The sequence below is a fragment of the Pituophis catenifer genome, unplaced genomic scaffold (assembly GCF_029215685.1).
Source record: "Pituophis catenifer annectens isolate HBS135680 unplaced genomic scaffold, rPitCat1.0.hap2 SCAF_4, whole genome shotgun sequence".
NCBI lineage: Eukaryota > Metazoa > Chordata > Lepidosauria > Squamata > Colubridae > Pituophis > Pituophis catenifer.
The window spans coordinates 46138492-46160157 of record NW_027256884.1 but is presented as its reverse complement, the minus strand read 5'-3'; the positions used below and the strand labels follow the sequence as shown (position 1 = coordinate 46160157).

The 21666-nt window shown below is 35.2% G+C and overlaps 2 protein-coding genes across 3 annotated transcripts in view; one reads left to right on the top strand and one right to left on the bottom strand.

The window, feature by feature from the left end:
* ARHGAP6 (Rho GTPase activating protein 6) overlaps positions 1-21666 on the top strand; it is a 285466-nt gene that overhangs the window by 176016 nt on the left and 87784 nt on the right. The window lies entirely within an intron of this gene.
* On the bottom strand, positions 8356-17618 carry AMELX (amelogenin X-linked). The gene is made up of 5 exons (XM_070943307.1): positions 17594-17618; positions 16173-16243; positions 12425-12463; positions 10566-10610; positions 8356-8796 (listed from the first exon to the last, which is right to left on the bottom strand). Exons 2-5 carry the CDS (start codon positions 16233-16235, stop codon positions 8356-8358), a joined length of 588 nt encoding a protein of 195 aa, XP_070799408.1. The 5' UTR covers positions 16236-16243; positions 17594-17618.

Here is a 21666-nt window from a genome sequence, read left to right as displayed (position 1 = left end):
TGGCTTGCATGGGCTTGTGCTCTCCTTCCCTTAGTGTGCCCTCGTTTTCCTCAGCTTTTCTTCCTTTGTACCAACCTGTGCCTTCCTTCCCTTTGCCTTCCTGCCCAGAACCACAGCATCACCTCTCCAATTTTCATGTAGTCTATGCAGGCTCTCCCACCTAAACCCCCTGCAGTACCCATACTCTTCTTATCTGAAACTCCCACTGCTTTTTACTTAACTGCCTGGATTGCCATTATTAGGCAATGTGTTACATCTGCATCACTTAGCAACATCCAATCCTAATCTCAATTGCTGTTGTAACCTGAGGACTACCTGTAGCTAACATCCATTATTGCTGCCAGTTTCAGGTGAATCGGATAAAGTGTACAATAGATCTCATGAAGAAAAGTTTTAAAAGGATTAATTTTTCAAAATCACTTTCTTGGCTTTTGTATTACCTGTCTATATCTATTGTATTGTATTGTATTGTATTGTATTGTCTGTCTGTCTGTATTGTATGTATTGACGCGGTGGCTCAGTGGCTAAGATGCTGAGCCTGTCGATCAAAATGTCGGCAGTTCAACAGTTCAAATCCCTAGTGCCACGTAACGGGGTGAGCTCCCGTTACTTGTCCCAGTTTCTGCCAATCTAGCACATAAAAAATGCAAGTAGAAAAATAGGGACCATCTTTGGTGGGAAGGTAATAGCGTTCCATGTGCCTTTGGTGTTTAGTCATGCCGGCTACATGACCACAGAGATGTCTTTGGACAGCGCTGGCTCTTCGGCTTTGAAACAGAGATGAGCATCACCCCCTAGAATTGGGAACAATTAGCACATATGTGCGAGGGGAACCTTTACCTTGTATTCTCTATCAATTTATTGATATTTAAAAATTAGGACACAGAGAATGACAACGCATGATGTGATTAATCTAGACCATATTAAATTACATCTTGTGGCATATTTTTAACATTAATCCAGTGTTAGAGGGATTCTAATGCATTTTCATGCAAGCAAATCATGTGGGGGCTCTTTTCTTCCTGTTTTCATTGTTGATTGCTTGCTTCTGCAAAAGTAATGCAACTAATGCCTCTTTCGTGAGCTGGAAACTATTTGCAAATCTTTGTTTATAAAGAAAATTATTTATACTATAGAAAGAAAAGAGTAATGAATGTTCATAAACATGAAAGATGAATTAGTTTAAGAAGATACAGTATTACAAAAAAATTCTAGATTAAATATTGTCCCTTATGTAGAAAATAATATAATGTATTACACAGATTTATTAACCATATATTATACAGAATTATATAGCTGTAAAATAATACAACTAAATTAAATCAAGATCATCAGCAGCCTAAGAAAAATAGCTTTGTTTATTCATTTATTTATATCTCATCTTTGTTATTTTTATAAATAACTCAAGACCATGAACATGCCTAATACAGCTAGCCCTCAACTTACAACAGTTCATTTAGTGACTGTTCAAAGTTACAATAGCACTGAAAAAAAAGACTTATGACATTTTATATACTTGCAGCATCCTCATGGTCATGTGATCAAAATTGGGATGCTTGACAAGTGGTTCATATTTATGACAGTTGCAGTCTCCCAAGGTCATATGGCAATGGGGAAGCCAGATTCACTTAACACTGTGTTACCACATTAACAACTGCAGTTATTCACTGAACAACTGTGGCAAGAAATGTCATAAAATGGGGCAAAGCTTACTTAACAAATATCTCACTTAGCAATATAAATTTTGAGCTCAATTGTAGTTGTAAGTTGAGGACTACCTGTACTCCTCCTAAATATATTGTTATAATAATTGTAATTGTATATGCATACACAAACAGAGTACTTTGGATTTATAGCAAAAGAATTACAGGGATCTTGTATGTCAGGCCAAAGCCCAGAGAGGAGACAGTGAGATCCAATTGAGTCCGGTCTTTTATTTCCTTGCATATAATGATATATATTGGGACATATTCTAAGAGATTCTAGGATATGGTTACCTTGAACTTCCTTTCCCCCTTCACCATCCATCTCAGGACTGAGAAGTTTTCTAATTGGTCTCCTTCGGGGAAGGCTGTGAGTTGGCAAAATATTCTCTCTTTGCTGCTGCAATGCACATTCCATTACATCTACTACCTGTCAACAATTTCCAGAAGCAGTTGCATTTTTTTCCCAGTGTCATGCTGTTGCTACTCCAGCCCACCTCAAGGGATCTGTTTGATTTAAAGAGTTTTCATCACGTGCTACCAATCAAATCCTGTGTACTTCCCTTCCCATATTTTGTATTTACTCCCCTAGTTGTTGTTGTTTTTTTTTTACAAATATCTATATTACTAATTACAAGTAAGTAGGAAAATAATAGCTTTTCTTCCCATTTCCCTGCTTCTGTTTAAATTATTATTTTTTATTTACTTCATTTGGTGGTCTTCAAAGGTTGGAATTTCATTTATCACAGATGGCCTAATGGACATTGCAGTGAACAGCTGTTTGTGGTAAAGGACCTCTGAGGTCCTTTCCAACTCTATGATTTGTTTATATCTATATGCAACTAAAACTGTCCTGTAACTTTCAGTTAGGCAAAATGGTGCATTATATGGCAACAATTTTTGAATTAATGTAACTCAAATGGGCTAATTTAAAGAATGTGTCCAACTCCATTACTCCTGTGAGATTGAAGTTTCAAAACTCAGCACATTGTTGCTCAGGCCAGTTGCACTGGCAAAATTATGGCCACTGTAGCAACACTGTGCCATCACAGTCACATGATCCATGATTTTGATACTCTCTGCCAGCTTCTCAGAGTCAACCGAGAAGCCAGCAGGAAGTTTGATTCAATTTCTGTTGCTGCTTTTTTGCCCACGCATGATCATTCTATTTATCTGTTTAGGTAAAGAAATATCTCTGAAACAGTAACCCAATGACTCATGGATTGTCTGATTATTTATTAAATTTGTGTGCATTGACTACTTGTGTGACATAATAGCCAGACAAAGAGTGTCTTTACCATAAACAATATCTTGAGAGATAATTTACAGAAAACTATACTAGATAGGTTGTCGCCTGGATCACCCAGGATCATGCTAAATATTGGCATTCCAGGACATCTGGTGACAATAGGACTGAGGTCTGTTGCTGAGCAACCAGGGCCAGCAGTTGCAGCATTACTGGAAGAAAAGTTGCTTACTAGAAAGATGTGCCACTCTTAACACAGGCAGAGGAAAAATAGTGAAAACTGAAGAAATCAAGATGCCATATAGAAATAAAATCAACGAAAAAGATGACTACAAATATTTAAGCATCTTTCGAATTGACATGAAGCACATTGAAGTGAATATATCATGAGACTGAAGAAGATCTTAGTTGAAACTCAGTGGAGGAAATATTGTCAAAGCAGTTAACTACAAACAATGACATGATAACAATGATGCACTGGAACATCTGCAAGAAATACCATTTGCCTGCAAGGAAGAACTGGTGCGATCACAAAATAAATAAATAAAGTAATAGAAAATGAAGAAGGTAAAGTGCTTTGAGAGTTTAGAATTCAAAGACACAAGTATCTGCCACATAACCCCCCAGAATCCCGGGTTCGAATCACAGAAGGGTATGGCTAGCTGACGAGAGCTAAATAGTTTGAAATAGATCTATACTAGTTTCCCTTTATTTCTTTGTCAGTAAATATAATGATTTAACACAAAAATAGTTTGTCACAAAAGAGACTGCCTGCGAAGGCTGCTGGGTTGGGGCTGAAAGATGAAAGTGGAAGCGGTATGCTCCGTCCCATATTTGGGTAGATCAGGTTGCCCTGATAAAAAACACATAACCCCCCAGACTTAACAATTGTCAATAAGAAAGACAAAAAAAAATGGATAGTGACTGTGGCAGTACCTGGGGACAGCAGAATAGAAGAGAGAGAATCAGAGAAAATCTGATTTTCTCTGATGATGAAAAGTGAAAAGTGATGCAAAGTTAAACAGAAACAGCTAAATCCAGTGAAATATCTATTGACAAAACTACAATAAAGGAGCAGTTTGTATTTGCAACACCCCCAGCTCTCCACATTTTCAGATAATATTTTAAGTCATTTCCTGAAAAAAGAGGAAAACAGGTTCCCAGTGCACAAAAGAACTTTGAACATTCTGCTGCTTTCATTAAAAGGTTGGGGAGTTTCGCCTCTATGGCCTAAAGCTCTTCAAAGATCAGCATTTGATGGTAATTGTAAAATCTTGGAATGTACTTGCAAAGTACTCTGAACCAGGGGTGAAATCCAAAATTTTTTCCTACCGGTTCTGTGGGCGTGGCTTGGTGGGCGTGGCAGGGTAAGGATATTGCAAAATCTCCACTCCCACCCCACTCCAGGGAAAGGATACTGCAAAATCTCCATTCCCTCCCCTCCTGGGGGAAGGATATTGCAAAATTTCCATTCCCACCCCACTGTGGGGCCAGCCAGAGGTGGTATTTGCCGGTTCTGTGAACTACTCAAAATTTCCGCTACTGATTCTCCAGAACCTGTTAGAACCTGCTGGATTTCACCCCTGCTCTGAACACTCTCTTTTGGTTCCTTTGAATGCATAGCAGAAGTAGAATAATATAAATTACAGACAGGACTTTTTCTAGTAGAGCAGTTTTTCCATCGAGGGCTGAAACTATCCACAGTGGAAACAAATGCTCTATATATTTCCATTAGAGGAAATTACCACTAGAGATTCTTGACTTGTAGGGAAAGATTCTCTCAGTATATTTTTTCAGCAACATCTAACAATCATGAGGAATTGGGCATGGACTATGTTTTATTGTCCTTTATCTTTTTCCTTATCTTATAATCACTGGGCTTTTTTTCTGTTTATCTCTTGTGCTTTGATTGCATTGCCTCACTTTTGGCTGCTACTTCTCAAGTCTCTCTGAGGACCCATGAGTTCAAAGAGCGTCTTTTCAAATCTGTTTTAATTTTGGAAACACGATACCAACCAAATTGACTTTAGGCCCATCACTGTCTTTAAGCTGCATCCACCTCACAGACTTGTGTATAAATATTGGTTAATTTTTCACTTGGGAGAACTTAGATTAATACTCACAATAGCTAAGTGTTAACATGTGTGAAAGGTCTTCAAACTTTTACATTGTGGCCCCAAAGCTGTGCTGGTCTTTGGATATGGCAAGTTATCTGGCTACCACAACTCAATCCAAAACAGACAATTAGTTAATGTCCCCCTAGAAGCAAGTAGACTAGTTTTTTTTCATGATCTCCTTTTATATCTTAAACAACATATTACCGTAGGTAAAATACTAAAGCATGTTGCTTGATGCCTTTCCTTTCTCACCTGATACTATCTAAGAACAGATTCCAGATAAGATTTTTTAAAAAGTTCGCGTGCTGACAGAGACACCCCAGACATTCTTAGCTTCTGAGATCAGGTGTTTTTGGGGTAAGATATTTTCTTCCTTTGAATTATGAAGAATCTCATCTGTGATTTGAATTTGACTGATATGGTTATTTTTCATTAGCATTTTCTTGCATTAATGTATGGCGGTGTTGATTAGGTTAACTTTTAGGAACAGTGTTATTTTAAACTTCTTGCAGGGAGATCTGCTTTTTCCATCAGCAAAAGGAAGATTACTGGCTTGCAATCAATAGTTGCTTCATAATTAATCATCACTCCCCCTCTTTACCCAGGATTCTCAGATAAAATACGGGTAGGAGGTGAACTTCTACCAAATGTTTTAGAAAACCTATTCATTTTTAAATTCATTAATTTAGAGTGTATTAATGAAACTAGTATTGCATGTGCAATATTTCTATTAGAATAATATTTTAATTTGCGTTTAACAGCTAAAGTGTCTCATAATTGCAGATTTTAAAAGTAGTTAGCAAAACTAATGTAATTTAGCAGATAGGAACCTGTAAAATTGTGAAGGTGTGCTTTTTATTTTTTTTTTAAGGAAGAAAATAGATAAACATTTAGCTGGAGGTTCTTGATTGCCTGCAATTAAGGAGAGGATAAGAATAAGGTACATCATTGCAAGCAGCTTTTTAGGGGGAGAAAAATGAAATGCTGGCAGAAGTATGTAAGAAGAGATGCAGAAAAGGAAATCAGAGTAGTTAGCAGCATGGTCCAGAGATTTATTTTTAATTTGGTACATAACAAGGATCTTTAAAAGTACATGTAGTCCTCCACTTACAACAGTTCATTTAGTGACCATTCAAAATTACAATGGCACTGAAAAAAGAGACATGACTGTTTTTCATAGTTACAACCTTTGCAGGATCCCCATGATCATGTGATCAAAGTTCAGATGTTTGGCAACTGACTCATATTTATGACCATTGCCGTTTCCCAAGATCATGTGATCACCTTTTGCTAATTTCTGACCAGCAAAGTCAATGGAAAAGCCAGATTCACTTAGCAATCGGGTTATTAACTTAACAACTGAGGCAAGAAAGATCCTAAAATGGGGCAAAACTCACTTAACCAATATCTCACTTACAGAAATTTTGGGCTTAATTGTGGTCGTAAGTCAAGGACTACCTATATTGATTGATTGATTGATTGATAAAATAGATAGATAGATAGATAGATAGATAGATAGATAGATAGATAGATAGATAGATAACACACATTTGTTGAAATATAATATTAATATAAAGTATTTCATGAAGATGTTGCAGTTCTGCAAGAGAGTTTATCTTAGTATTCTGTGGTTTAACAAGACAATGTTGATCTAACTGTTTTCACAACAATCTTGTTTTGACTTTGATTTTTATTTTCATTTCAACTTTTTGTCTTTTAACACACAAAAACTATATTGTTGTAATCTTTTAGGCAATAAATCCCAATTATATATTTTTCGACTTGAAACAAGACATTAGCTTTGTGCCTGATATTAAACAATATGATTCTTTATGTTACTGAATCATTGCTTTTTAATGTGTTTTATGTGTTATTTGTTAAGAATAATGAGTATATATATATATATATATATATATATATATATATGTATATAAATTTTTATAAGTCATATAAACAACAGCACAGTTTCCCCCTTTGACAGAAGAGACAATCTTCCACTATAATGATGCTATAGTACTTTATTGGTTATACCTCAAAAATCATACCTCCACAATTACTGAACAATTTTTGTTTTCTTCTTTTATCTGCTTCTATCTATAATTCTATAAATCTGGATTAATGGAAACTTTTATTACTGACTGCAGAAAAACTTTGGACTCTTTAAAGCATGTAACAGTATCCAAATTATTGCTTTGCTTGCATTATTCTGGTATCTTCACTTCTTTAATCCTGGTATCTTCATTGTTTAATCCTAGAAAAAGTAAGACCAAGATGACAAAATTAAAATCTGATTCTTAGTTATGAGAAACCTCACTGTGATAATTGGGATTGCCAGTTCTCTTTTTTTAAAATAAAAATCATAAGCCATGTTCAAAGTGGCATGAGTTACAAGGTGTCTGATCGTACTGTTTATAAAGCAACAAAGCCTTGGAAACAGATACAGTTTTATACAATTTCAAAGATAGAGTTGTGTCATGGAAGGGGAGTTGTTTTCCTCTGAAGTGAACTAAATGACAGATAGAACTATTTTATAGCATTTCTTTTCATTGAATTTGGCATCATTCAAACAATAATAATGGAAATCAATTGAGTTGATAAATAGAAATGTTGAATGTTAAATAAGTAACCGGTGCGGTTTGTTTGTTTTTGCTGAACCAGTTATGATATAGAACCCAGGAAAGAGTGCTAACTATAGGTATAAGTATTTACTTAATGCCCGGTCTCTTAGGGAGATTGGCCATTATGACAGATCTCCCCAGAGCTACTTATGACTCTGATACCAGCACTACCTTGAGCACTTATATGATTGTGTTTTGGGCATTTACATTTACAGCTTTTTGCAGGGTGCTGCACTCCTGTGACCATAATTTTCAGCTTTTTTGCTGATTAGTGGCATTTATTTCCAGTTTCCAGCAAAAAAACACCCATTGAAGAAAATTGAAGAAGAGTTCATTTAACAACTACATGGTTTGCTTACTAACCACCATTAAAATTGGTGATTAGTAAGCAAAATTGGATGTGGTCCACTTAACGACTGCCACAATTTATAACTGTAATTCTGGGCTCAATTATGGTTGTAAATCAAGGAGTACCTGTACTGCATAAAATCACTATATATATATTTTGTGTGTTGACGAAGAAATAAAAGAGATAATGTGTGTGTGTGTGTGTGTGTGTGTGTGTGTGTACGCATACAATTTAACATATAATTTATTTTCAGATGTATAACAAATATCTTGATGCTGCCATGGTCCTTAAATATGTTAATCTCTAATAGGGAGAAATAGACTCACATAGCTACTCCTCTGGAAATTGCAATATTATAGTAAAGATTACTTACCACTTCTTCTTTCTTGGTTTTGTCAGCTGGCCATGATTCAAGAGGTGTATCTGGGATAAGGGGAGGTAGTGGGTACATGGGCTGATTGGCATTCCCTGGTTGCTGAGGGTTCATTGGATTTACTGGTGGTAGGGGTTGCATTGGATGCTCGCCTGCTTGTGGTTGAAGTGGATACTGATAGTGTGGAATTAATGCATTATGCCCATTTAGTGGAACAAATGCATTAAGGCCTGGTTGCTGCAATTGTGGGTTCTGAGGAAGCTGATGTGGCTGCTTTTGATGGAGAGCTGGGTGTATTGCATGGACCCCATGAAAGTGAGGTGGGTGCATCATTGGTCCTGCATTATGGTGCATCCACCCTCCCATGGGCTCATAGCCGTAACGTGGATACTGAAATGAGAGAAAAATTTAAGATTATTCATGTGCAAAGAATGTCAACTACTACAAATCATACAGCTTGATATTTTTCACAAAATACTGTTATTATACAAATATTTCTATAAATTGTACTCCTGCAGCATCAAGAAAGTTAATGATTTATTCAGCTATTTGAAGTATAGTGGCTGTAACAACTATTATTATACAATATGAGTTGATCACATGTTATTTAACTATACCTACTAACTTCTCCTACAGCATCACTGTTATATATTGCTTGACTACAGATAGTCCTCAACTTACAACGGTTACAACGGCACTGAAAAAAGTGACTTATGATCCTTTTTCAAACTTATGACTGTTGTAGCATCCTCTTGGTCACGTGGTTTACATTAAGATGCTTGACAACTGACTCACATGTATGATGGTGGGCAGTGTCCCAGGGTCATGTGATTGTCTTTTGCAACCATCTGACAAGCAAAGTCAATGGAGAAGCCAGATTCACCTAACAACTGTGTTACTTATTGAACAACTGCAGTAATTCACTTAACAAATGAGGAAAGAAAAGTCATAAAATGGGACAAAGCTCACTTAACAACATAAATTTTGGATTCAGTTGTGGTCCAAATTGAGTGTGGTACATTGAGGACTATCTATACTTTCTGTTTCTGGACTACTAGCATTAGGTTGATTGCATCAGGAATACACATATGTAGACAAGGAACATGTGAAAATCAATTCCAGATTGAAGTACTTTACAATTTTGACCAGAACTCTAATTATGCATAAGAAAACTTGAGTGCCCAAAACTAATGTGAGTAGAATCAGTTGGGCCACCTATTTTGTACTGTGTTGAAGACCATTTCTTATTTTTATCAGGAGAAAAGGGTGAAGTAGGCCTTATGACAACATCATATCAATTTTGTCAGTACTTTCATAATCTGCGGGGAAACAGTTGGCACTATTTTACAGTTACATTTCTGGCATATCAAAAGAATTTTGTTTGCAGTAGTTTAAAGAAATTGTTTTAGACCTTTATGATAGAGATTATAATAAATCTTTTTCACACGCAATGAATCAAAAATATATAAATACTAACTGGATACCCGTGCTTCGCTACGAAACTATGTGATGGGGCTTGATAAATTGACACTTAGAGTTTGAAAATTAATGAGTAGTTACAATTGGCCTCTCCTCTCCCCTTCTCTCCCTCAGGCTGGCCCCACAGAAGCCTCTCCTCTCCCCTTCTCTCCCTCAGCCTTGCCCCACAGAAAGTCTCCTATCCTATCTCCTTCTCTCCCTCAGGCTTTCTAGCCTCTTCTCTCCATGAGGCTTGTGCCACAGAAGCCTATCCTATGCTATCCCATTCTCTCCAGAGTTATTTTCAAGTTGGGAGCGGGAGTAGAACGTTTAACTAATTAGCATCAGAGCATGTTAATAATAATATAGGAAATACTAATGCTCTGGTGGTCATTTCGAAAAATCCTTTCTTAGTGAGCACCTAGAAGCCAAGAGGAACATATGTGGCAAATTTCAAGTTTGTAGGCTTTATGGTTCTGGAGATTTCGTGTTTAATGCATGAGTGGTTTTTGCTTTTATATATATAGATTTGGAATTCATGGCCTTGGGAATCACCTGAATTTTAGGGCATATTAAACAAACAGAACAATGTGGAATTACGCATATCTGAGATAAACTGTATATCCCATCTCTGTCTCCATTATTGGCACTGTTACGAATTTATCATCAATGTCTCATAAGAGACAAGATATCTGACATACCTGGTGTCCAATTATGCTCTGAAACCATTTCAAAGGTGTCATCACCTTAGAAGATACAAAAACAAGCATAATTTATGAAATCTAACAAACCTGGCTTTCATACATCACACTCAATCAGTGTTGTTTAGTAGTAAGGTTTTGGATAAGGATGGAGAATCTAGGTTCAAGGCATTATTTTGCTATGGAAACTCACTGGTTGACCACTACTTCTTCTCATCTGAGTTAACTCACAGAGTTGTTACTATAGGAAAATATTGGAGAAAGGAATGCTACATGCACCATCTAGAAATAAGACTAGATATAAATATAATGTATAAATAATTTACAGTGGTATTTTATTATTTTGGCTTAATGCGGTCTGTGAATCCAGACTGTATAAAATGTGCAATTGTTTTTAGAGTAACAAGTTTTTATTAAAATGCATTCTTATTGCATCCGAGTATCACTTACAAATATTCCATGCTACGTTTCTATGTCTTTAATAATATTACATGCTACAGAATTAGAATTTACAGCATATTGCCAGTATTTTATATCTACTAGTAAATTATATTTCATTTAGGTAGTTAATTGCATCATTTTCAAATAGGTAGTGGACTGCTTTTAATTAAAAGCCTATATTGTATGTGCCTAAGCATTGATTAATTATTTTCCTTTTGTATAAAAAAGCCACCATTGCATTGCTTGAACAAAGTCTATTTATCACATTTTATTTCCAGTTACAATAGCCTATGGATAAAGTGAGAGATTGTGGGAATGCTGGTAATGGAAGGAATGTTAGATATAAACAACTAAGAGATAGGAGGGGAATGCATTGGTAGCTTATTCATAAACAGCATTTAATCCAGGTAGTTAAAATTTTAGGGCGTTGGAGGATTATTCAGAATGTTATTAGACACTCCACCTTAATGAACTCACTGACAAATGAAGATTGGAAATCTTCTTAGTTTCCAAGTTTCTTTATTTACCCCTAAAACTAACATAACAGTCACCTTACTGAAGTATTGATATCTGTAAATCTTCCTTTGCTCTTGCTCAGCTAATAGGTGTATAGAAATTAAATTCAGGATAAAACAAGACAGTTGGAATGTTTTTCAGAATGTTTGGAGTGTGATGCTGAGTGAATAAAACTCAAAATGACTTCAATTCCATATTCCACTGAAACTAATTTGGAACATTTTGGGGTATTGTGCCATGGGAACAATGGGAAATTCAAACGATTCTGGGTTGTTTTTTTTATCCTAATTTTCTCCCCCCCCCTCCAAAAAAGGAAATAATTACATGCTACCTATCACCTGACCCATAAAAAACTTCGCCTGTTTTCTATCTCTGAAAATCTGCTTTCCTAATCTCTTCAATTAACTTCAGTGAGTGGAAACAGCATCTTCAAATGTGTCCCCTCCGAATCCCCATGGCTTCAAACACTTTAAAAAAGCAGATTAGTGCAGTATGTCAGCCACAATGCATATGTAAATAAAATTATTTGGATTTAAGTACTCCAAGGTTTTATTTGAAACTTGAGACAAAACTATGAAATGTACTGTGTTTTATTTCAGGAGCACGGAATGCTCTGAAAGACTGTTTTAATTCTTAGGATATTTTGAACATAGAGTGTTTAGCATATGTTTCATGAAATACTCCTTGTTTCCCAGCATAAACAGTAAAAGTTTCAGCTATCTTGTACTTGATCATTTCACCTGAAGGTAAGGTTGTATAAATTCATTGTACCCTTCCTTGCTAAAAGTTATCAAGTCAGTTGAAGAGAAACATTAGACTTCGCTTTGAGTAATCCTGTGCTCTCTAATCCTTTACTGTACATGTATGAATACAAGCGAAACACAAAATTTCATTTTTTTTACCTCATAACTGAAATTGATATAACCAGGATGTTGTGGTAGCTGGAAAAAAATGAGATATTTACAGTGTGAGAGAGAACCTATTCCAATTTTTAAGATATCCAACAGTAAGTATATCTGGAACTTTAGTGGGCTGAATAAATTGAGATAGCTGCATTCTTCTGTACGATAATAATAAGCCAAATTCTGTACTGCTTTAAATGTATATATGTACATGTATATACTTTAAACTAGACAACCAAGAAAGGTGAAGTTACTATCTGAAATTATATATTGTAAAAGACAAATAATGTTCAATTATAGTATTTCAAACATGAATAAAATACATTTAAACTGAACTTTGGAGTTGGAGACGAAAACTCAAAAGGAAAAAGAATTCAAAGTAGGAGTCTCTATTACAATAAGGAGCTATGAGTGCGGGATTCTAGCAAAATTAATAATATTTTTTTGAAACATGAACAGCATAAGATGGCAGAAAGAAGTAGAACAAAATTTTCCTTTAAAAATATCTGAAAAGAAAAAGATATATATTATATTAGAAGAGAAAGAAGTTACCATACATATAACTGGGACTTTAGAGGTAGTATCAGGAAAACTGAAACCCAAATGTTGATAAAAGGATGCCAGAAACAGTTTTTTAATTATTTTTTTCTCAGATCTGTTCAACTAATTCTTGCTTTTGAGTTAAGAAGCAAAATGATGAAAGGTAATAGAGAAAGGCAGAGATATTCAACTCATATTTTGACTTAGTTTTTTTTTTTTATAACAAACTGTAATAGCTGGTTCCCAGATTCAAGATATTGTTATGTACGGTAAATAGCCGGGTTAAATCTTCTTTATAAAAGAAAAATGCAGTCTCCTAGCCAGATCACAAGAAAGCTATTAGAAAGAAGATCAGAAAGGCTCCACTCTTATGTACACTGGGATGTATTGGTCCCAAATGGGAATAATTCATCTCACTAAATCTTGATAAAGAGAGCTCTTTGAGAAACTTGCTTGTAAAAGCATCACTTTTGGTTTTAGGCTGTTTAGGCAAGGAGGCTGATATGGAGGGTATATATTCCACCAAACAACTGTGAAGAACAAGATGAAGCAGCAAAATAAAAGCCTGAAATTAATAGATACATGATTAAAGAATGTGTTTACTTTGGATAAGTTTAAACCAGTTGAATTACTTTCCAGGGTAATGAAATAACTTGCTGTTGATATGGCTGAGCCTTTAGTATTTATCTTTAACAAATCCTACAGAACAGATACAGTGTGAGGTGATTGTAGGGGACGAATATTCGTAGCATTAAAAAGTGGAAAAAGGAGTTTTCATTTTGGTTCAATATAGTTATCAACAGAATGGTTGACTTGTAATCCCCTTGAAAACAATAAGTTTCCAGAATGTAAGGATTTATCGAGATAAAGTTTTTGAGACCAACCTTACCTTGCTTTTTGACTGTGTAACATTTTTAGTAGATTGAGGGAATACTAAGCAAGTATTTTAGTAAATTGAGGAAATAGCATTCATGCTGTATTTCATAAAGTGTTTGAAAAAAGTATCATGTACATACAGGTAGCCTTCAATTTAGGACAGTTTGTTTAGTGAAGTTACAACAGCACTGGAAAAAGTATCTTATGACCGTGTTTCATACTTATGACCATTGCAGCATTCCCATGATCATATGTTCAAAATCCAGATGCTTGTCAACTGATTCATATTTGTGACAGTTGCAATGTCCTGAGGTCATGTGATCATCTTTTGACAAGCAAAGTCAATGGGGAAGCCAGATTCACTTAGCAACCATGTTACTAACTTAACAACTGAAGTTATTCACTTAACTGTGTAAAGAAAGGTCATAATATGTTATTCACTTAACAGCTGTCTCGCTTAGCAAGAGAAATTTTGGACTTAATTGTGGTTGTAGTCGAGCAGTACTTGTATATAGCTTGTTTGAAAATAGTACTCGGGGTGCCTATCAATGGTTCTTCATTGGATGGAGAGAAATATCAACTTGTGTGCCACAAGTCAAATGGGTAGACTTTAAAGATGATATGATGAATGATTTGTATGAAAAAATATCACATGAAAGTGGACAAACTATCATTATCTTAGAAGACAAAACTAAATTTCAAAATGATTTTAATAAATTAAACAAATGGAAAAAATGAGTAAATTTAACAGATTAATTCAGAAAAAAATTAAAATATATAGGATGGGACTACTTGTCTTGGTAACTATATTCATGAAAATGATGTTGGAATAATGGTCGATTACAAGCTAAATAGTGTGATGAGCAAGAAAAATAGCAGTTGTGAATTTTACCCACATTTTGGTCAGATCTTACCTCCCATATTGGGTCTAATTCTAGATGTTGCACATTAAAAGGATTCAGACCCCCCAAAAAAAGGTTTAACGAAGAGCAGCAAGAGTTAAAGAAGAGCAGCAAGAGGGAGTAAAAACCAAACCTTTAAAACAGAGTGAAGGAACTAGAATTTCATGAAAAGATAGAACTGGTAGGGCTTATAATGCTTTTCAAATATTTGAAAGGATGGCATGAAGAAAAATGATTAAGACCTGTTATTTGTCATTCCAATATGCAAGACACAGAATAATAGGATTAAGTTACTAGAAGACAAATTCTAATTGAATGTTGAAAAAAAAAATCCTAAAAGTAGGAGAAATTTTACAATGGAATCAATTCCTCAGAGGTGATGGGCTCACATTCACTGGTGATGTTCAAGTGGAAATTGAATAGCGTCTCCTTGGTGTGTTTTCATTGGCTTCTGCTCTGAAGAGCAGGTTGCCCTTTCCAACTAAGTGTTTGTAAAAAAATAATTTCCATGGATTTCTCCTTTATAAAATTCAATGCCCTAATAAGAATGATTGGATAAAAACCCCTATTTCTGAAAGTTAAAATGGAAACAATTTATGGAACCACAATCGTTATAGAAGGAATGTATAAATCCCAAAATATATGGATATAAAGCAAAGTGTATAAAGGAAAAAATACACAGATATTACTGTAGGTTGATATCAGTACTAATACTCCTCCTTAGCACAGTCTTCTCAGCAGAACTCCACCGTTGATTAATTTTATCCTTTACGTGCAAATACTCCCTTTTTTTTCCTGAGCTTTCCAAAGACCAACATTTCTTTCTGAGATACAGCCCTAGTCTTTCTTCTATCTGTACCCATCCTCTTGGTTTTTCCCAATTTCTATCTCCCCACCTTTTGTTCATTTTACATACTCCAGACCTTTCTGGTTTACTCTTCTGCCATTTCCAATCTTACCCCCCTTATCAATTAATAGTATTGTGACCAGTCAGGGTTTTTTCTTGGGCCGGAGGGGGGGGGGGGCGGCGGCAGGAGGATCAGTGAATAGTGAAGTACTGATTTCCAGATGCTATCTTTATTAGCCTAGAATAGGCTAAAATTATCTAGGGACTAAAGGTGGCAGGCAACTAAGAGGTCAAACAATTTATTATTACTGTCTTAGACCAGGACAAACTAAGAGCTACTATTCAAACAGCATTGAAGCTCCTGTTTGAAGCAGTTCTGGCCAGTTTAAAAAAAAGCCTATATAAAATACTGATATTTATAAATTTGGGATGTGCAGGAAATGTGAGGGACACCATGTTTTCTATTCCCAAATTTGGTAAAAGATGTTAAACCTTAGTATTCATTGTAGTTATTTCATGCATTTTCACTTGTCATGAACTGTTAATTCAATACTTTGAGATTACACTACTTAAGAAGACTTACTGGGATTGCAAATGCAGTACTTAAGAGGCACATAACCAAAGTCCAGCTCTCCATCTTTCTCATGAAAAATCCTACAGCATAAAAAGAAATAAGTTCGTCTTATGATAGCATGAAGCCTAAAATATATATTTTTATATTTCCTCGATGTACTATTAAAACTATTAATTTTTAAGGGTAAAGGAGAATATTATATCTGTAGAATAACAATTGCTGTAGTTATAACAGGAAAAATATCCCCTTTCCATTTAAACTAATGAATTTTTAAGTGCTTAATTTGTTAGGTTCACGGAAAAAGGCAATTATAGTGGATGTTCCTGAAGTTGTATCTTGGCATGTATACAAGATACAAGATACAACACAGTATGATTCCTTAGTTTTAAGACAAAACCAACACATTCTCAGATCATATACTGAAGACTATTTCTAATATATTTCACATCCTGAAAATTCAAAAGATTTTTCCTGAATTCAATTCTGTTTCTATTTCTGACAAAATTTGCTTAGGACATACAAACCAATCCATCATTTTGTCACTACTAACTTTAAAGTGTTTGTGTTGAATAAACAGAATAAAGATTTCCATGACATCCAATAAGAGAATATATTAGGGTGATCTGCCTGCCTTTGAACTTGTCTGTGGAATATCTATATACAGGTTCTATAAGTTAAAGCATAAAACGTAAATTATCTGTAGTTTTTTGTGAATTCATGAACCCACAAAATATATTGTATATAAATTTAACATTAGATAACTTGTTGATAATGCTACTTTAAACTAAAGCCTGCTTGATCATTGAAAGGAATAAGGAAAATATGTGAAACAAGCAGCACTTAATTAAATGTTAAGGATGAATAAAGAAATGTCAATAACTCAAAAGCAAATTTTGAGTATTCCCACAATGTGAATTTAAGTATTATTGAAATTCAGAAATGTATCTTGTTTAAGAAGCTCAAAGCTTTTATTAGATTCTTTATTTTAAACATAAAATAAGCAATACTGAGAAATGTGTTTAAATATAAAAGTACTAGCTGATTCATTTTTGCCATTTCAGAAGAAAAACTGTGCTTATATGTCAGTTGTATATGTCTATGTATATATGTCTTGATTTGACTCCCGTTTTATTCTGTAAATAATGAAAATGAACAATAACTTGAAAAAACGAATAAGCTTACCTTTGATAATTCTGTTGGATGGTTTGCTTCAGAAGCCTTGGTAGTTCAAGGATTTTTTCTTTGTTTGGCTCATATTTAAACAGTTTTTTCATAGGGAACAACCAATCAGCCTTCACATTTAAATATCAGTTGTATCATATATTTTGAGACATCAAAACACACATGGAAGTGAGTATTATGGTTAAAGTATGCAGTCTTTCATTATGCATGCATAGATTAAGACATATTATTTTGTTTCTTCAAATTACCTGGATTGGCTGAGGTGATGGTTGATTTAATCCTTGCTTTCATTAATGGTTTTTCCAAATTGTCTTATTTTATAAATAATAAAAATAAAATTTCCTTCAAGTAGAACTTGATTTCCTGGACACTGCATGGACATATCCATCTCATTTTCATGGCAATATCACAGAAGTAGTTCTTTGCTTTTTCCAAAATAGGTGGTCTCCTGTCCGGAACAAACCTGACCATAACTAGCTTCCGAGTCAAGGCTAATGCTATCTCTGTAAAAAAATATTTTGTAACTGTTGTGCAAAATTATCTAAAAGAAATTAAACTATATTCCTTGAAATTAACTCTTGTTCTGCATTTTTTTTACGCAACACAATTATTATGGACATTTAGTATTTATACACAAATATACACATATACATATATGCATGTTTCAGATCAGCACAATGGGATCATTGTTTTTATAAATTAACTCGAGAGGTCCATCTTACATATAACAAGAAAGATGGAATATTAATTCAATATAAGTAATAAAATGGAAAAAAAGAATTCCTGCTCAGTCTTGAATTATTCATAACCCTGAATTTATTTACAGAGTCCAACACACCTGCTTGCTTTCCTACGCCTATTGTTTACTTTCTCCTTTTAAAAAAATTTCTAACATTTATTAGTCCCATGACTCCAGTCTATAATGCACACCATGTATACTTTTATACATGCATATACACTGGTCAAAAAAATAAAGGGAACACAAGCAGAAGACATCCGAGATTGAATGAATGAAATAGCCTTATTAAATACTTTGTTCGTTACATACAGTAGTTTTGTGTTCCCTTTAGTTGTTTGAGCAAACTACTGTATGTAAAGAACAAAGTATTTAGTAAGGCTATTTCATTCATTCAGATCTCGGATGTCTTCTGCTTGTGTTCCCTTTATTTTTTTGAGCAGTATATTTTTTTTAAATAATACTGAATTTTATAAATTAAGTATATTCAATGAAATGTAGTTTTCTGTCAAATCATACTTGTAGTTCTTTTTGTATAAATAAATAAGACTTCTATTTGAGGATGGGGATTATAAGCAAAAGAATACTAAAAATTGAGCAAAATTGTTAAACGTTTACAATTATTTGGGATAAGAATAATATTATAAATAACTCAGAAATCAGATTGCATAAAAATTTAGTTGATTAGACTCAAATGGGATTTAAAATTTTGATTTATCCAAATAAAGTTTGGATTTATTTAGAGGTATTAATTTTCACATTTGATTTTTTTTTTTTTTTTTTGCAGTTTTGCTTATTTTTTCAACTGAATGTATCACCTTCATGTAATACTAACATTTGGTGCTTTGTCATTTCTTTATGATTATGCAGCATGAACTGTCTCCTAATCTACATCAATTTTGCAGATCTTGGCTCCCCTCATCAAAGTAAAATTCTTACCTCAGAGATTCTAAAGCACATTACGTGCCAGTCAAAAAGGTTTCTGAAGACTTCTGTTAAAAAAATATAACCCTATCTGTCTGTTAATTAACAAAACCATTTCTAAAGTTCTGGAGTGCCACTGATTCACAGTAAGAAGCAAAGACTTGAAATGGAGACAGTTTGGGACAAAATTATTTTAAGAGTACAGCATGAAATCATTGGGGAGGTAAAGTTAATTCCCCATCTCTTCCCCAAAGAAATATCCCAAGGATTTGATGATCTTCCATGACAAAAATCAGTGTTTATGACATCACTATCACAAAAGCACAAGTAAAACTGGGCTTCACATAAGAATGACAAGACTAAGCCATTGCTCACTAAGACATATAATAACTTCTCATCTAAATTTGCTAAAAATCACCTAACTGATTCTGGTATAGTATGGATGTTAAGTCTGATAGAAATCAAACACTGCTTTCAACATGGAATTTTATAACAAGCAGGGAGGCTATAGTGTTACCCCAGTGATGGCTAACCTTTTCCGGACTGAGTGCCCAAAGCGTGCAAACCCCAAATTGCAATGTGCATGCGCCCCACACATGTGCGTGGCCCACTGCATGCGCTCCGCCCCTGCACGCACACAGCCCACTGCATGCGCCCATGCATGTGTGCATGGGCCCCCACATGGGCCCCATGCATGCACTTGCATGGGTCCCATGCATGCACTTGCAGCCCCGCATACACTCCCCACAGGCGCGTGTGCATGCGCAGCAACGGCTCGCGTGCCATAGGTTTGCCTTCCAACCCTTTTGGAATGGTTTGCTTCCTCAGACTTTGATAAAGCTTTAGTTTCGCTATACATTGGAATGGGCTATCTGCTGGCTGAAACTCAGTGCAAGTGAATGAAGTGATTTCAAACATACAAGCAAATCTACAAATCTTATTCAAGATTGATAATATACATTACAAAGTGTGTATATGTAGGTATATGCATATATGTATATATACACACACACACGTACAATACATAGAGTTGACTTAAAAGTTTCTGGCCAATGTAAATCATATAGATGTGTTTGCCTAATTACAATAAAATAAAGAATGCAGATTTGATTCTTTTGTGCAGGCATAATTATGAAGTTATGAGTCAGTGCTTAGTTCTATGTTGGCTTTATTTTCAATTTTTAAACAACCTTAGTCATGTTATCTGTTCAATTTATAATTTTAGGCAGTTGAACGAATTTTGTAATTAGATGTCAGGAAAGCTTCCTTGACTAAGCAAATATGAATAGCATTTAGGATGAGAGGTGACTATTTACAGTAAAAAATGCTTGTCTAAATTAAATGACTGCATATAGATTTTTAAAAAGTAATCCTAAATGCTAAATAAACCTGTACTAGATAAATATTTTGGGGCATATACTCTGGTTCTTCAAGATAATAAAATAATTTGTGACACTAGACAGAGAGCTCTGTTCCTGGGATCTATTGGAGGCACTCTCCCAACTTCGGAGTCACAGACCCAGGTGCTTCTACCACCACTGGGACAAATTTGGCCTTTACTTTCTACATCCTCTCTAGTTCCTCCTTCAGACCCTGGGGCTTCTCATACTCCTCCTTCCTGGCTGGACTATTGTAATGCTCTCTACATGGGGCTCCCTTGAAGAGCACTCGGAGGCTCCAGCTGGTCCAGAATGCGGCCGCGCGGGTGGTTATGGGCGCAACTCGTGCCCACGTGACACCCCTCCTGCATGAGCTGCACTGGCTCCCAGTGGTCTTCTGGGTGCGATTCAAGGTGTTGGTCACCACCTTTAAAGCGCTCCATGGCATGGGACCTGGGTACCTTCGAGACCGACTTCTGCCACCAATAGCCTCCCACCGGCCAGTTCGCTTCCACAGAGAGGGTCTCCTCAGGGAGCCATCGGCCAAGTTATGTCAGCTGGCGACACCCAGGGAGAGGGTCTTCTCTGTGGGAGCCCCAGCCCTGTGGAATGAACTGCCCTTGGAAATGCGTAAGATCTCTGACCTCCGGGTATTTCGTTGTGCACTCAAGACCCTGTTGTTCCGCCAGGCTGGGCTATCAACATAACAATCTTAAATTGGGTTTTAAATTCCTGGGTTTTAAATTGAGCCGAATTCATTTAATAATTTTAAACTATTTTAACTGATGTTGTCTTGTGTTTTGAATAGGCTGTACACCACCCTGAGTCCTTCGGGAGAAGGGCGGTATAGAAATAAAATTATTCTATTCTATTCTATTCCTTCCTGATGTTGCTGTCACTTGGCATCACTATATCTATCACCACCACTATATCTATATCTATAGATAATCCTTGACTTACCACCACAATTGAACCCAAAATTTCTCTTGCTAAGCAAGACAATTATTAAGTGAATGTTGACATCATAATGAAAAAACATAATAAGAATGGCATGAAAATTACCACAGCCTAAGTGACATTTCTAAAAATTAAATTTTGATAAAAATGTTTATGAACAGCAAAATAATCCAGTCTGATGGAAGTTAATGATTACTTACTAACAAAACCCATTCATTTCTGTTGAAGCTTAGAGAATTATTAAAAATCCACTATTTAAATTCCTTTTAAGAAATTAAAAATAGCTTCATTGTAATGAATTAAATTTTCTTCTGTCTAGTAACAG

Coding starts and splice junctions, on each gene's coding strand:
- AMELX (XM_070943307.1), bottom strand. CDS start 16,235: ATGAGAAAGATGGAGAGCTGGACTTTGGTTATGTGCCTCTTAAGTACT. Junction 12,464..16,172: donor GTACTGCATTTGCAATCCCA/GTAAGTCTTCTT, acceptor ATTTTTTTCCAG/CTACCACAACATCCTGGTTA. Junction 10,611..12,424: donor ATATCAATTTCAGTTATGAG/GTAAAAAAAATG, acceptor GTATCTTCTAAG/GTGATGACACCTTTGAAATG.